Source organism: Eupeodes corollae, chromosome 1, assembly GCF_945859685.1.
Source record: "Eupeodes corollae chromosome 1, idEupCoro1.1, whole genome shotgun sequence".
Taxonomy (NCBI): Eukaryota; Metazoa; Arthropoda; class Insecta; order Diptera; family Syrphidae; genus Eupeodes; species Eupeodes corollae.
In genome coordinates this window covers 285,194,689-285,210,474 of record NC_079147.1, presented here as the reverse complement: position 1 = coordinate 285,210,474, position 15,786 = coordinate 285,194,689, and the positions used below count along the sequence as shown (strand labels likewise).

The 15,786-nt window shown below is 33.1% G+C and overlaps 1 protein-coding gene across 8 annotated transcripts in view; it reads right to left on the bottom strand.

Moving 5' to 3' along the window:
- Positions 1 to 2,665: 2,665 nt before the first annotated feature.
- The window catches only part of LOC129938848 (protein phosphatase Slingshot), a 116,134-nt gene continuing 103,013 nt past the window's right edge, over positions 2,666 to 15,786 (bottom strand). Inside the window, exons 2-7 of one of the 8 annotated variants that reach the window (XM_056046652.1) lie at positions 10,892 to 10,995; positions 7,272 to 7,388; positions 6,745 to 7,195; positions 3,650 to 4,162; positions 3,326 to 3,521; positions 2,666 to 3,261 (exon numbers count right to left, since the gene is read on the bottom strand). In XM_056046652.1, coding sequence (XP_055902627.1) covers positions 3,228 to 3,261; positions 3,326 to 3,521; positions 3,650 to 4,162; positions 6,745 to 7,195; positions 7,272 to 7,388; positions 10,892 to 10,912 — 1,332 coding nt within the window. In that variant the 5' untranslated portion in view covers positions 10,913 to 10,995 and the 3' untranslated portion in view covers positions 2,666 to 3,227. Of the gene's footprint in view, positions 3,262 to 3,325; positions 3,525 to 3,649; positions 4,163 to 6,744; positions 7,196 to 7,271; positions 7,389 to 7,451; positions 7,610 to 10,891; positions 10,996 to 15,786 lie in introns of those variants that run through there. The other 7 variants (XM_056046646.1, XM_056046645.1, XM_056046647.1 and 4 more) reach the window with 7 other exon arrangements.

Genomic DNA, 15,786 nt, shown 5'->3' with positions numbered 1-15,786 from the left:
AATTAAATGCTTAAAACTTGCTCCACTTTTAAGTCCCTTACGCCGCTTGGACCTACCCAATATTTGTATTTAATTAAACTGTTTTAGGAGAAAGCAATATATTATACAAACTTCAAGCTTTTGCTGTCCAAATTTGTGAATCGAATTTTTAGAATTTGGTTTTCGAATATCACCTAGTCCACATTTCAATCAAGTATCTATTAAAAATATTGCATTTTTCACGTCTAGGCTACTTTTTTTCCGTAGTCATTTTAACGAAAAACTATAAACTAAACTGAACGAAAAAACTATAGCTAGTCAAAAATATAATGATCTCAGTTTATACATTTTGATAAAATGTTGTAAGCACAACATAATGTTGTGAAATCCGGTGGAGTTACAGGATTCCAAGACTTAAAAATATCTTCTCATTTCATTAGCATACATATGTACATGTATTTTTAGACGAAATTTGTTTTTTCGTATCAGTCAATTTTGATGGATGCATTTTACTGACAAAATTTTTCTAATTAATAAGGTTCCAGTTATAGCTATCATTGGGCAGGTTCAGGCGACATAAAGGACTAACAACTTTAATGGAAAATTGACTGGAAAGTTATTTAAGAAAAGTCTCTCTCATTATGAAGTCAAGTCTACTTATGTCAGAATGCCAATTGATCATATTTTTTTATTCAACTGAAAACTGAACTTTATTACCCAGTGAATTATTTTTCTATTGCAAATTTTGTCTAAAAAATTCCTTGTCATATTAGAAGAGGAACAAGGACGTTTTCGTTTCAATACAAAACACAACTTTTTCTAGACTTGTATCTTGTGTAAAGAGTTTTTTTTGTTGATAATAATGTTTTTGGTGCTTTCTTCACGATCAGCAACTACAAAATAGTGAAGTAAGCGTTCAAGTTTAGAATCATTGGGCAGGTTCATACGACATAATTGATTGGCCAGCTGCCGAAATATTGTGTTCCAATTTATGCAAATTTAATAGAAAATCAGTCAAGAAAAATCTCCCTAACTATCAAGTCAAGTCCACTTCTGTCAAAATGACATTTAATCATGTTTTTTCATTCAACTGAAAGCCGAACTTGGTTTAATTATTTTCTGCACAACTTTATTTAATGTTTTCTGTAAAAGAGTAAATTCTCAATTTGGAAAAGAAATTATTAATATTTCTTTACAATGCAAAAAATATATCGTGATGGACTTGTAGCTTGCCTGAGAAGTGTTTTGTAGACAATAATAATTTTGGTAGTTTTTGTACTATGAACTTAAAGTAGAGGTTTTTGAAATAAAGTTCTGAATTTGAAACGCATGACACTTGGAAACTAACTAATTGTCTTGGTCAAAATGTACGTTTAAAGAATACAGTTGACTGCAAATGAAGACTCTCATTTTAGATAAACCTGCCTATTGTTTTTCATCTGTCCATCATTTAAATAAACGTTCGAATTGTTTTGACAGATTGAGTTTAGCGATCATTTAAAACTTCTATCATTCAAAAAATAATTTGGATTGAAATCAAACATTGCATATTAGAGTTATTCATAACAAACAAAATTGAAATGTGTTAAGTTCACAGTAAGACAGGTATGAAGCTTGTGACTTGTCCAAAAATGTGTGAAACACATTTTTCTTTTTAGTTTTTGCGTATTTTATTTTTTTTGACTGAAAATTAAAATTTTGTTTTTATTGAGCCATCAAAACATTAAGGCTTAAAGCACACTACTAATATTTTTGGACAAAATGTGGGAACCGTGTTGGCAGACAATAGGCAGGTTCAGACAACATAACGTAAATATATTATTGTCTACAAAACACTCTTCAAGCAAGCACGATATGTATTTTGCATTGAACGGAAACTCTAAGTTTTCTTTTCCAATTCGATAACTGTCTTTTTTCATGAATAAAAAAATTGAATTTTGCAGAAGATTAATTAATCATATAGTAATAAAGTTCAGATTTAATTGAATGAAAAAGGCATGATCAACTGTTATTTTAACATTAGTAGTCTTGGCTTAATAGTTATGCAAATTTTGTTTGACTATATGTTCAGTCAACTTTTCACTAAAGATGACTTTGCTTTGAAATCCCTTATGTAGTCTAAACGTGACCAATGGCTGCGTTCAATCTCAGACAGATAGGGTATCCGGACACCCTTTTGTTAGTTTTTTACGTGTAAAATAACAAGTGATCAAAAACTGACAGAACAGCTGATTCAACACATGCTTGAATTTCAAGAAACTTGAAAATTGATTTCAGTTTTCTGTATTTGTTGGTAAACAAAAAGATACAAAATGTTTGTTGAAGTTGTTTTTGATACATAATAGACGAAGAAGAAGAAGCTATTTGCCTCCGAATTTTGACTTTGAAGCTTAAATGTTTCCCTGCTTTTTGTGAAAGTTGTATTTTGCTTCTTTGAAAGATGTCTTTCTATATTATCCGTGAACTGACAAATCTGTCAATATTGTAAGATCTGACAATCGCTTCTACCACAGTTTCCAAGTGTGAAATGATTATTAAGTTAAATGATAGAATTTCAAATGAAAACATAAAATCTTAATAAATATTATTAAAATGATTTTAAGAATACATTTTAACACTTTTGTGTGATTTTCTTTTACATTTTGTCTCAAGTGCATTCAATAGCACCAAGGTACTGATTGTGTCCTTTGTTTTTGTTTATATATTAAATATAAAATCTAACAAAATTTAATACATAGCATCGTAATTATTAATATAGGTATTGATTCTCATTGTCTTAAATATCTAATAATAATAATTGTATGTATTTTATTTCACAATGTGTACCTACGATATGCACTAAGTAGTGTTGTTTTTATTTTTCTTTCTTTTTAGTTTTGTTTTGTTCTATAAAAATAATTTGATTATCTCCAGGATTATTTTAATGATTTTATTTAATTCACATTTATAGCCAAGAACGACGACGTTTTTATTTTTCTGTTTGTTTTAAAAAGAAACTACTGCAATGGCAACACTGAGAGAAAGGGTTAAAACTATGCGCGTGCTTTTTTGTTTTCTTTGGTTTTGAAAATCGATATTAACGATGAGACACAAAAATCCATACTTAACTATTTTTAATTTTGTTTTCAAAATTTTGTTCAACTGTTTTAGGAGAATGAAGAGCGTTCTAGATTGCTTATGAAGTTTCATTGATCACATCACATTCCATATCGTGGAAGAGGGGAGGGAGGCTGAGTTCTGCTTTGGTTTCATCTGGACTTTTTCGCCACCTGACTTGATGTCCTATAAGATTTATAAAGGGAAAGTTAAAGGATTTGAATTGTGTGGTAAAAAGATTCAATTTTACCTTCTGATACCATGTCTAGGACTAACCGGTGGGGTGTGCACTGGTGTAGGTGGGGCTGATCCGCCTGACGATCCGCGTGATGATAAGGACCAGGTTGATGTGTTCTTTGGTGCCGAACAGCCTAGATAGATGGCTGATCCTTGGTCTTCTTGGTCTAAGTCCACTCGTGATCCACGGACGGATGATGGCACTGATCCTGCTGCAAAAACACACAATATATACCACCCCGCAGAAAGGATCATAAAATTTATTAAAGATAAATAAATAATAAAAGAGAGATCTAAAGGGAAATGGTGGGGAGGATGAAAAGTGAAACTGGCCTACCTGTATATGAATGCAGGCCAGCTGGACTACTACGTGGTCTAATACTCATACCACTGACCGTGCTTCCGCTCCGTTGTAAAGGAGCTCCGTTATTGCTACTTCCACCTCCAACTCCACTTCCGTTACCGTTACCACCACTACTACTACCACTTCCAGCTCCACCTCCTACTCCTACTCCACCTCCTATTCCCCCTCCACCACCATTTCCAGTACTTGGTTCATGAGTATGAATTGTAGGATGATTCCGCTCACCTCTAACACTTTGAGATGTCCTTTTGGTGGATGTTGCTGCCCTATTTGATGTTGTTGCATCGGATTCTTCATCCTCAGGAATTTGTTGTTCGCCAATTGAACGACGCTGACTACCGGAGTGTTTGGGTGAAGTGGGACATGACTGTGCTGTAGTGCTACCCGTTGCTGATTGATTTGCTTGTGGACGCAAGCGGGAACGTGTTGAAGATGTGCTTGGCCTTCGGCGGAAAAGGCCTTTCGTTGGGTCCATGTTGCAAACGCCTAAATGAGGGAATTTATTGGAATTTTGATAAAGTGGGTTATAATATTTTTTAAATTGATTTTCCCCTTGGAAATTGTATGTTAGGGTTCACAGACATTTTACACAACACAGAGAAACATTAAACAAAATATTCAAACATTCAAATTCATACAAAATACTTCTGGCAATCCTAGTCTCAGTGACAATATTTAAGTTGCGACTCAAGCTATTGGCAGGTTCAAAAAATATAAGGGATTTTGTTTGCAGTCAACTGCATTCCTTGAACGTTAATTTTGACCAAGGCAGCTAGTTAGTTTTTCAAGTATCATAAACTTTAAACTAGGAACTTAAAGTCCCTAATATCTACCATTAGCCTAACAATAATTAAATCATTTAGTATTAGGTAGTTATTCCTTTTTCAACTTAAGGAATTAGTTTACACAAAAACATCAAATAGAATTGTGCAGAAAATAAATAAATCAGCGAATAACAAAGTTCAGTTGTCGATTAAATGAAGGAACGTGATCAGCTGTCATTTTGACATAAGTTAAGTTGACTTTATAGTCAGGGAGATTAGAAAAGTTACTGGGCAGGTTCAGACAACAAAAGGGACTTCGTTTGTAGTTAACTGCTTTTTTTGAACATACATTTTGACCAAGATGACTAGTTAGTGTCATACAACTAAAACTCGGAACATTAACTCTACAAATATCTAGGTACCTTTAATTTATCGTGCCAAAAACCATTGTGATCTGCAAAACACTTCTAGAGCAAGCAACAAGTCCATCTCAACTTGTGTTTTGTATTTTAAAGAAATATTATACTTTTTCCTTATCCAATTTGAACCCTTTTACACAACTTTAACTTTCAAATCCTTATGTCTACTGAAACTCTCCACTTTAACTGGGAGACAATTTTTTGGCAGGTGGGCAATCAGAGATCAGTCGCATGCATGCTACCATTTCAAAATTACAAATCAGCAAAACGTGATCACCTGTCATTTTGACACAAGTAAAGTTGACTTTATAGTCAGGGGGCCTTACCAATAATAAAAATTAAAGCTCACTTAAATATTTGACTGGGTTTTAAATACTTTGCCATACTAATAAACTAATAAACATTTGAATAGTAAGGGCTAACGTCCAGTTAAATTTATTGTTGGGAAACTGAACTATAAACAGACAGTTAAATTAAACTCCATGGTTTGCACTGTCGTTTTAACAGCACACGCAACAAATACTTTTTAGGTCACAAGGGTTGAGATTTTTTGTCTGCTGATTGTTCGTGGCAATATTTTATAAAAAAGTAAGTCAAATAATACTTGTTTTAATATATAATTGTGATTATGTTCTAATAAATATCCATCATTTAGAAAATGGCTGAAAAACAATATTTAAAATTTAGCATATCGTCAAATTGGACTGAATTCGAATAAAGGAGCTACTGGTCGAAGCAGCTAGACCACTTGCGCACGTTATAGATTCTAAGCTAAATGATGGCAAGTTATAAAAAGCCAAAGCTATAGGCTGGCAAAATTATATTGCAATGTTTCAGGCAAGTGGCTTTGAATTGACGCCGAAACAAGTAAGGGACCGGTGGAGCCGCTAAAAAAGAGGTGCGGACCAATTTAAGTCAAATTAATCGATCTCAGAGGGAGACCAGTGGTGGAAAGCCTCCTGAGGAACCTTCTTAGATCAATTATGAAAATGCTGAAATTTCCAACCTGGAATTTGTAAATACAAGAAACTTGCCTAACTTTCAAGTCCCTTATGTCGACTGAAACTGCCAACTTTAATTGGGAGGCAATTTTTTGGCACGTGGGCAATCAGCGATCACTCGTCTGTATGCTACCATTTCAAAATTACAAATCAGCCAATGAGCCAAAGCTGTCATACAAACAAAAATATTTGTGGCATCCCTAGTCTCGGTGTCGATATTTAAGTTACGTTTGAAGCTGATAGTTTTTTTTTGCCATTTCCGGTACAAATCTCTTCAGACGGTTTGATAAATCTCAAGACATTAAAAACAGGATTCATTTTTATCTGATATCATTTTTCCAAAAGGAGTTTCAAACACTTGCAGTAAGGTTTGAACAACTTTTGCAACCATCAAATAAGTACTTAAGGAAATTGATTTAATGAATCGAAAAACTGCTAAACTTCACATCATAACGAAAGGCTATTGAGGCATCGCATACAAATTTGAAACCATTTTGAATGGTAAAGCGTAAATTCCCATGTTGCTCAACCCCAAAATAAAAAAAACGTATTTTTGAAACGTTTTTAAAATTTAAAGAATTTAAAATACAATCGAATTACTGATTTTCCATTAAAGTGAAATGGGAGATGCCAAACCAACAATAACTTCAAAGGCATAACAAATAAATTTTAAACAAGTTTAAAGCCTCCAAGAATTCGTCCCACCAAAAATAAAGCATGTAAACTTCATTCATAACAACAAGAACAAGAACAAAACGTAATTAAAATGAAAAACATAAAATTTATTATCAAAACATTCCAAAATCAAGCAAACTCCTCACTCTTCACTTCTTCTAAGTTCTTCCACTTTTCAGTGGTAAAATCAATTGTAAACGCCACCCCACCTGTGGGACATTTTTCGCCTCGCGAGCAATTGCCCTCGCAAATGTTTTTATTCTGAAGTAGTTCCTCGTAGTTGTCCAACGCTGTCATACACTTAGCTCGATCCCTCTGCTCCAGAGCTCTACTAGGAAATCGTTCTCTCAGTCGACGTCGTTCCTCATTCAATCGAAACATTTCGAATTCCTGTAATTGTGTTTGGAATCCCAAATTCGGATTAGCAACCGCTCGTCCAGCACGCACCACTTTCAATGCCTCTTTCCAGTTTAAATTCGTTGCACTCATAATATAGGCTACAGTTACCGTCACAGATCTGGACATTCCCGCCAGGCAGTGGATGAGAACATTACCATCACGCAATCGAGCCGCATGTATGAAATCATTACAGATGGAAAAATATTGAGATAGATTCTGATCGGGTGTGTCTGCGGCCATCACACAAAGGTAATGTTTGTTCTATAAAAATATTCGGAATTGAAATTGTTTCATCATCACTTTTTTTGAAAGAATATTTAAGAAAAAAAGAACTTACTGGAAGCAGGCGCCTTGGACTGTCATGAATCGCAACAATGTGTGTGATTTGAAACTTTTCCAATTGTTGTGGATCCTTGGAATCGCGGTAATTGCCAACGTATAGTCCTGGCAAGACCTAAAAGTAAAATAAAATTGCAATATTTATGAGAATGTTCTTGATTCTTAAAAGAAAACTTGCTTCAGACATGTTGAAGTTCATTTTGAATGAACCTGGGCTGTTCTTTTTTAAAGCATTTTATTAAAAACTTGTTAAAGGAATCGAATTTGCAAAGAAAAAGGATAGAGCCTTGGTGAAAAGTTGTTTGTTTTTGGTTTTGTTGTAAAAATAAACAAAACAAAAGCACAAAGCAATCAGCTGGGTTTGACATTCGGATGGTGTGGTGAATACAACTTTCAACCAATAGAGATGTGCGCTTTGAACTAGTTGAGGTTTTCTTCTATTCGATATTTTGAATAAGACTATATTTGAATTCGATCATTATAAAGAACTTATTTTTAATGTAAGCAAACTTGTTTTTAAAATTGAATAAGAAAACAATAAGTAGTTAGTTCATCATGTTGCCGAAAAAATTTTCTGGGTCTTTTTGCGGTGGGTTTTCCTTTAATTTGATTGATTGAATTAATTTGAGGGCTTAAAAGTTCTAAAGTGGTCTAACCCTTTATGGGCATCAAATTAAAGATTTTAAAACACAAGTAAAAAAAGTATTGAAAAAACGAGTATGTTTTGAGAAAATTCAATGAATCCTCTGCCACTAAAAATTGTAATTAATTTCAGGCAATTGACAGCTGAGGGCTTCGTAGGGAGCACGCTCCAATTAATTTTCAAAATATTTCATACTCTTAATTCTCTAAATTGCGTCAACTACACAGGCATCAGTCTCCTGAACATTGCGTATAAGATCCTCTCTGCCGTATTATGTGAACGTCTGAAGCCATTCGTCAACAACCTGATAGGTCCTTATCAGTGTGGCTTCAGACTAGGAAAGTAGGCCATTGACCAAATATTCAAATTACAGCTGATCTTGGAAAAAACCCAGAAACTTCAAATCGTTACCTACTATCTCTTTATCGATTTTAAAGCCGTGTGTGGCAGCATCTATAGGGAAGAGCTCTACAGAGCAATGTCTGGTTTGGGATCCCAGTTAAACTAATCCGTTTGTGTAGGATGACAATGAAAAATGTACGCTGCAAGGTCGGAAAAAATCTCACCGATGCATTTGTTGTCAGGCGATTCACTGTCATGCGACGTCTTCAAAATCGTTCCGGAAAGAATTGTGGAAAACTTAACCGTTAACAATAGAGGTACAATCTTAAAAAAAGTTTTTTGAGCATTGTGACTAAGCAGAGAAGATGGGTTTTGTGGTCAATGAGGGCAAGACCAAGTATATGCTGTTATCAAAAACGACATTAAACGACGACACCTTGGACAAAACGTCACCATGAACAGGTATAATTTTGAGATAGTTAAGGACTTTGTCTACCTAGGCACAACTATAAACTCAGATAACAACACCAACGCTGAAATCGGACGAAGAATAATTCTTGCAAATCGCTGCTTTTTAGACTAAGGATGCAATTGATTAGTAAGGCTAGGTGCGCACATGCAAATTTTAGTTTCGAAACTGTTTGGTTTATAGACTTATATGAGAGTCCGCGTACATGCAGAAACCGTTCTGTCGCTCATTCCTGCAACTTTTTAGTTTATGTTTTGACACAAACTACACGATCACCTCGAACCAATTCCTCAGTTTGTGTCACAAGAAATTATAGGTAACTGCACGGACATTCAACCAAATCGTTGAATAATTTTCTGTAAGTGAAATAGAGACAAATGTAGTCAAGGTGAATAAATGTTTACTTTTGGAGTTGCTTATGTGTGCCATGTTTCTGCAACTAACGATCGAACTATTTTGTTTCGAAAAAGTTGCATGTGCGCGCATCTAAAATCCAGATTCTCATTAATGGCGCTAAGGCCTGGACCCTGTCAAAGAAAAATGAGAGCGTCGGGTGATTTTTAGTCCCGTCTGCATAAACGGAGAGTGGAGCAGAAGATAGAACGACAAACTGTACAGGCTGTACAGTGACACTGACCTGGTTAAAAGAATAAAAAGAATAAAGTCTGGGTCACGTAGAACGAATGGACATCAAAGCTGCAACCTGAAAGGTCTTCGAATCTAATCCCAAGGGATGGTGCAGTAGAGGAAGACCGGGACTCAGTTGGTGCACATAGGTGGAAGACGATCTCAACCAACTTGTCGTGTGAAACTAGAGACAACTAGCTAGGGACCAAGCTGGCTGGAGACACATGTTGGGTTGAGACATCGGACCGTAGCGAAATCTTAAGTAATTTAGTAAATGACAGCCACGACCACGGTTTCATTATACTTTCCATGACCAATTCGCACATTCTATTCCCGCCTTAAGCTCACGATAACATCTTTAATTCCATCTTCAAGGTCATGAACTGATTTTGGATTACTAACATTAACCTTATATTTTACATTTCTGTCAAACAAAAAAGTCTAAAAGTCCGAAGGAACTAGATCTCAATGGGCCATTGAGTTTACCACTCCTAGATATAACATGATCAGGATACTTTTCGGGTAGTTGACTTGTGACTTGTGTAGCACGACAAGCAGTCTTATTAAAAATAAACTTTTTCCACATCATTATCATCTTTTTCTGGTCATACGAAGCACTAAGCATCATTTTGATGAATTTTAAGGACTCAATTAGCGAATATTTTACTAGTTATTGAGTAGTTTATGTGATTGTTTGAACTGAACTTTAAATCTTTTGAATCTAAATCATTAAGCAAAATATGTTGTAATATATTTTGTGAATACCAAATTTCATGAGTTATCGACAAACCCTTGCGGGCTACAAGAGCAAGATAATCAATTATTTTTGAGAGACATAAAAGGTTTCAATTCGTCATATCACAATACCAAACATTTTTAAACCATGGTGACCTAAATATTAATTTGGTTTTGCTTACTCTGTGAATGCTAAATATTCTCCATTTCTTAGAAAATTTTAACGCTTTTGATACGCTGTTGAAGTATTTTTAGTATTTTGATAGCTTATTGTAGTACCAGTAGAGTGATTGTTAGTAGCGTAGGACTGTCATGCCAGATGTCTTCTCGAAATGTTATTATTTTAATGCGTATGGTAATTATACTATCAAAAAAATTCCAATAGGAATTTAAAAGGAATTGTCTTATTTAACAGAAGGTACCCCGACCTTACTCATTATTAAAATTTCCCTTAAAAATAAAATTGAACTTAGAAGCAATGCATTCAAATTTTAATAATTTGAGAAATATAATGAAGAGCTCTGCAAACTTACACGTTATTTTGAATTCTTCGTTGCTCTCAATATAATTTTAAATTTGCACATCACTAGAATCTACCATCAATAAAAGTCACCTCTTATTTGAAGTTTTCCTATTAAACACTAGGTGTTAAATTTATTCAACACACTTTCGTTGTCGCAGCTAAGTCCAACCCAAGTTTCAAACCATCACAAATTCAAGATTCTCACCATTGTGGATTGTAAGCTGAATGTGTACTTCCGCTTAAATTTTGTTTCCGGTATAAAATTTAAAATAAACTCACCTTGTTCATTCCATTTCCCATGATTCTTCATTTATGTTTGGATTATCTGTTGTCAAATATCGAATTAGTATTTCTCTGCACGTATATCCAATTTAAATTAGCACCTGAAACAAAAAGAGTAAATATAAACACACAATTAGTCGAATTGAATAAAAAGAAACTAATTTTATTTGTTGCTTAATTTTAAAACGAACATTTAGATTCATCAAAGGAAATAACAATTAAATTGTATGTGTGATGTGATTCAAAACTAATCCACAAGGGAGCTGAGTTGTTTTTTTTTTTTTTCGATTTTTGAAAAACAAACGTCATATACATATGTATGGGCTTTTTTATTTGTTTTTTTTTCTTACAGTTGTTTTGTTTTTCCAGTATTTTAAAAACTAAACATTTAAAAAGAGTTATTGAGTTGACAGAAGGATATAAAAGAAAAACTGGGCATTAGTTGTTGCTAGGTTCACATCTATGGTATAACTATGTTCATGCCATTTATAAAAATGTCCTTGTTACATATGCAGTTTCGTAGTCTTGCAGTCTTGTGATGTTGTGTTTTAGTTTTATATACGGCGTTTTTAAACAATAGTTTTTCGAACGCTTCGGGTGCAGTTGGATTCTTTAGTGCGAGACAAGTGCTGTCTGGAGGGTTGTTAGTGTCACCAGAATATGAAATGTGACAGGAACAGGAATAGCTACCAGAGTCGTTTATAGGATGTTTATATTTTTACGTCCTTATATTTGTTTTGTTTTTGTTTCTATATCTTAAGGTCATATTTTGTGTGTTTTGTATGATGATGATGATGCGAGAGAGAGCTTTGTCCTCTTTATATATATATTTTGACTTTGTTGTTTTTGTTTTTGCAATAAATGGGAATTATGTAGTATCAAATTTAAAGCAATAAAAATGCAAATAAGTGTGAACATGAAAAGAAATCTTCTTCTTCTTCTGTACTGGCTTTTATTTTAATGCAAATTTGTATGTCAAGTTTACAGACTTTAGTTTTGGAATAACTATTGCAATTTAAAGTTGAAAAGTTTGGTCAGGAATTTCAACAAAATAAGAAACTCTTGCATCAGTTGTACATTCCTTCTTATAGTGACGATGACTGAATGTAGATCTTGAGTTCCCAAAAAGGGATTTTCAATTAGGAAGCTCAAAACGTGGAAGATTGTGTCTTTTACTTTTTGTTGGAAACTTAATTTTGAAACAATTAGTTTTTATAAATAATAAATTGAATCTCATTATTTAATTAGACTTGAATAATTTAAATCAACTAGAAAGAACCTTGAAGTTGAAAAAAATAAAGAAAAATAGTCTAGGTCCTTGTTTTACTCTCTGGAGAAGGACGTACTAGACATTTACGTGCGAATTAAATCAATGTTTCTAAGTAGGTACAGTACGTCATATTTTTATTGTGTAATGTGGAACTTGGGACTAGTCACGAGACTAAGACCCTCAGACTTTACAACCTTCAACATATTCACGACGATATCAATACAAGACTGAATGGCTAAAGCCATATTGGTCTCAATGATATTAAGAAGACTTTTACCTACAAGATTTTCATCTAAGCGTTTTGTGTCTTTCAATAAATTGAATAAATACAAAATTGGCTCATTTAATGGATGACATTAGAATTTTAGATTTTGAAGTTTACGATTAAAAAATGACCACAAAAAGTTGTAAAATCGCACTATATATCCCTGTGGCCAATTCAGGACTCGAATTTGTCTAATTATAACGGGAAATGTTCTTGGAATTGAAACAAAAAACCAACACCTTCAATATAAAATAGAGCAGTTTCATATAACAACATCGGAACGTAGATTTCTTTATCACCTTGACAGAGGGAAAATTATTTAGCCAGTTTATATTTCTGAGAACATTCTCAGGAGAATTAAGCTTCCTTTTGAATTGTGTGTTTTGAAATTGGAAATTAGGAATTTTGCTTATATTTCTGAGAATACAGATATCTCTGAGGCGTTAGAAACATAGACTGAGATCTCAATGTCATTTTTTTGGTGGAACTGCCTTAATAATTTCAATTACAGTTTGAATACATAAAGAGACATATTAAATGTCATACATTTTGACAGATATACCGTCCACAATATGGCCACAATGGCTGTGTTCAATGGCACTAAGCAAAGCTAGTGATTACGTGGTCAAGTTATTTTGATTGGCTAAATGCAACTACAAAATCAATTGAAATTTGAACTCAGGCGCAGTGTAAAAATGTAGGCTACAAAGTTAGTGGACATTGATTTTGACGTTTCACAATCAGCTGGTCGGTGAAGACACGAAGACGCAAAATAAAACAAATCGTTCAGTATTTAAATATAAATATAAATCACTTTATGTACAGGTTTTTAAATTGACACGATGGTGGTGCCCTGTGTGTTCTGTTAGCCTTTTGGATATTTAAGTAAACGATGTTGTCTCTTTCAAGTTGTGTCTTCAAGTGTCTTTATTAGAGCAATTTATGTAATTTCACAAAAACTGTTATACGTTAAATATTAAGTATATAATTGTAGATTTTAGTAAACCAATAGATAATATAAATGTTAAGATGGTGTAGACCTACACTTACTTTTTTAACTTAATACAACATCTCTCTTCACAAAACAATCAAAAATAAAAACGATAGTTCAAAGTTCAAGATATTTTCGTTAATTCATATTAAAAATTAGTATGATGTTTTTATATATACTTATAGAATAGAAAATGTTATTAGAAATTTTAAAGTTTAATTTTAATTGTATCTTAGCACTTTTTAGAGACTTAACTTTCTAAATTTGCAAAAGTTAACTTAATATATTTAGGTGCGGCTACGAGTGTTGTGAACCATAAGATGGAATTACAAATTCTCTTTGGGGTGTTATTGTATTATGAAATCTTTTTCTAATGTGAACTTTGTTCCGTCTATATCTTCCCCCTTCATTTAATTTTACCATATATGACCTTGGTTCCTGACATTTATAAAGAATTTTACCAGGATACCATTTTTTGTCAGGTTTTTGCATCCATACAGATTCATTTAATGAAAAGTCTCTCTTTATATATGAAGTTTTGTTAAAATGGTTTTGTATTTCATTTTTCGATTTTTGGATGGAATCTTCAACGTTAGTGAGAATTTCCGGTGCAAGTAATTTGTCGTGAATGGGAACCTTAGTACGTACTCGTCTATTAAACAAAAGTTGAGCTGGGGAATATTGCATTCCAGATAACGGGGTATTTCTATATTCAAGGAGAGCTATATTAATATCTGTTTTCGAAGCCTGACATTTTCTCAACAAATTTTTAGCAATCCCAACAAATTTTTCGGCAAGTCCATTAGACTTTGGATAATAAGGACTGCTAAATGTAAGTTTTATCCCATTTTCTCTAGCAAATAATAGGCATGCAGCACAGTTAAAAGGAGAATTATCTGCTATTATCTCTTGAGGTATTCCATGAGTTGAAAATATGTTTTTCAAATTTTTGATTATTTCCAAACTAGACTTATTTTTAAGTTCAATTATTTCCAACCATTTAGAATAATAATCAACTAATACCAGATATGGATGATTCGCAAAATCAAGAATATCCATTCCTAATTTTAAAAAAGGCAGTTTAGGAATTACATGCTGAATTATAGGCTCTTTCCTTTCTGAACTTCTATGTTTTTGACAAATTGAACAGTTATTTACTAAATTTTCTATGTCTTTGTTTAATGTGAGCCAAAAAACAAGTGATTGAGCTCTTTTACTAGTTTTGTTAATACCTAAATGATCTTCATGCAAAATATCTAAATACTCTTTTTGTAATGATAATGGAACAACTATTTTGTCATTTAAAAATATTATATCTTCTTCTAAAAATAACTCGTTTCATACTTCATAAAATTTTTTAAAATTTGTATCTATTTTATTAACACTAGTTGGTCATTTATTTGGGGGATGCTGCTTATGGCAACGTTCACAACACTCGTACCCTTTGGTATATTGATCCTGCTTGGAATAAAAATTATAATTAGAAATTTGATTTGGATTATGCTTCTGATTTTTTGTTTCAAATTTATTTTTATAAGAACTATTAAATTTATTAAAATTGGTCCTTTCTTAATAATGTTGATTGATGAGCTCCCCGACTGCTCCTTAGCTTCGTTTTCTTTTGTGTTCTGGACTACTTCTAGCCTGGATTTGTCTATATCAAACAAGCGACATTTTTTTATAGTGTCCTCTAGAGATATATTTCCCACAGCTAATAATTTTTCTTGGCATGACTTTGAACGGATTCCAAAAATGATTCTATCTCTGATAACTTTATTCAATTCATCTTCATGAAACTCGCATGTGCTGGCCAAACGCTTCACATCAGTTAGAAAGTGATCGAACGTTTCTTCTTCTTTTTGGGTTCTGTTATATAGTTTGAACCGCTCATACACCTCGTCTTTTTTAGGGTTACAATATAATTTGAACTCTTTCAAAATAGATTCGAGTGTTTTCACTTTCTCGTCAGGGAAGGTGTAGAAGACATCAACGGCATCATCTCCAATTAGGTTAAGTAAAATTGCAATTTTCACAGTTTCAGGTTTTTTGTCACTCTCAGACGCGCACATGTATATTTCAAACCTTTGTTGAAATTTTTTAAAATTCTCGGAAAGATTTCCATCCATTACCAGATGGCTCGGAACTTTAAAATCCATTTTTCTATTTTGTTGACTTGATTTAAAATTAAATTTTTCAAGAACTTGTGTCGATAGTTTCACAATTTAACTGCTTTCATTTGTTTTCTCTGATTCACTTTCCAAATAACTTGACTCTTCTGAACCGGAACTATTTTCAGTTTCACTTTGTTCACTTTTTTTTTAACTTTTTGTTTAGTTTGACTTAATTTCTTTTTTAGTAATTGTCCT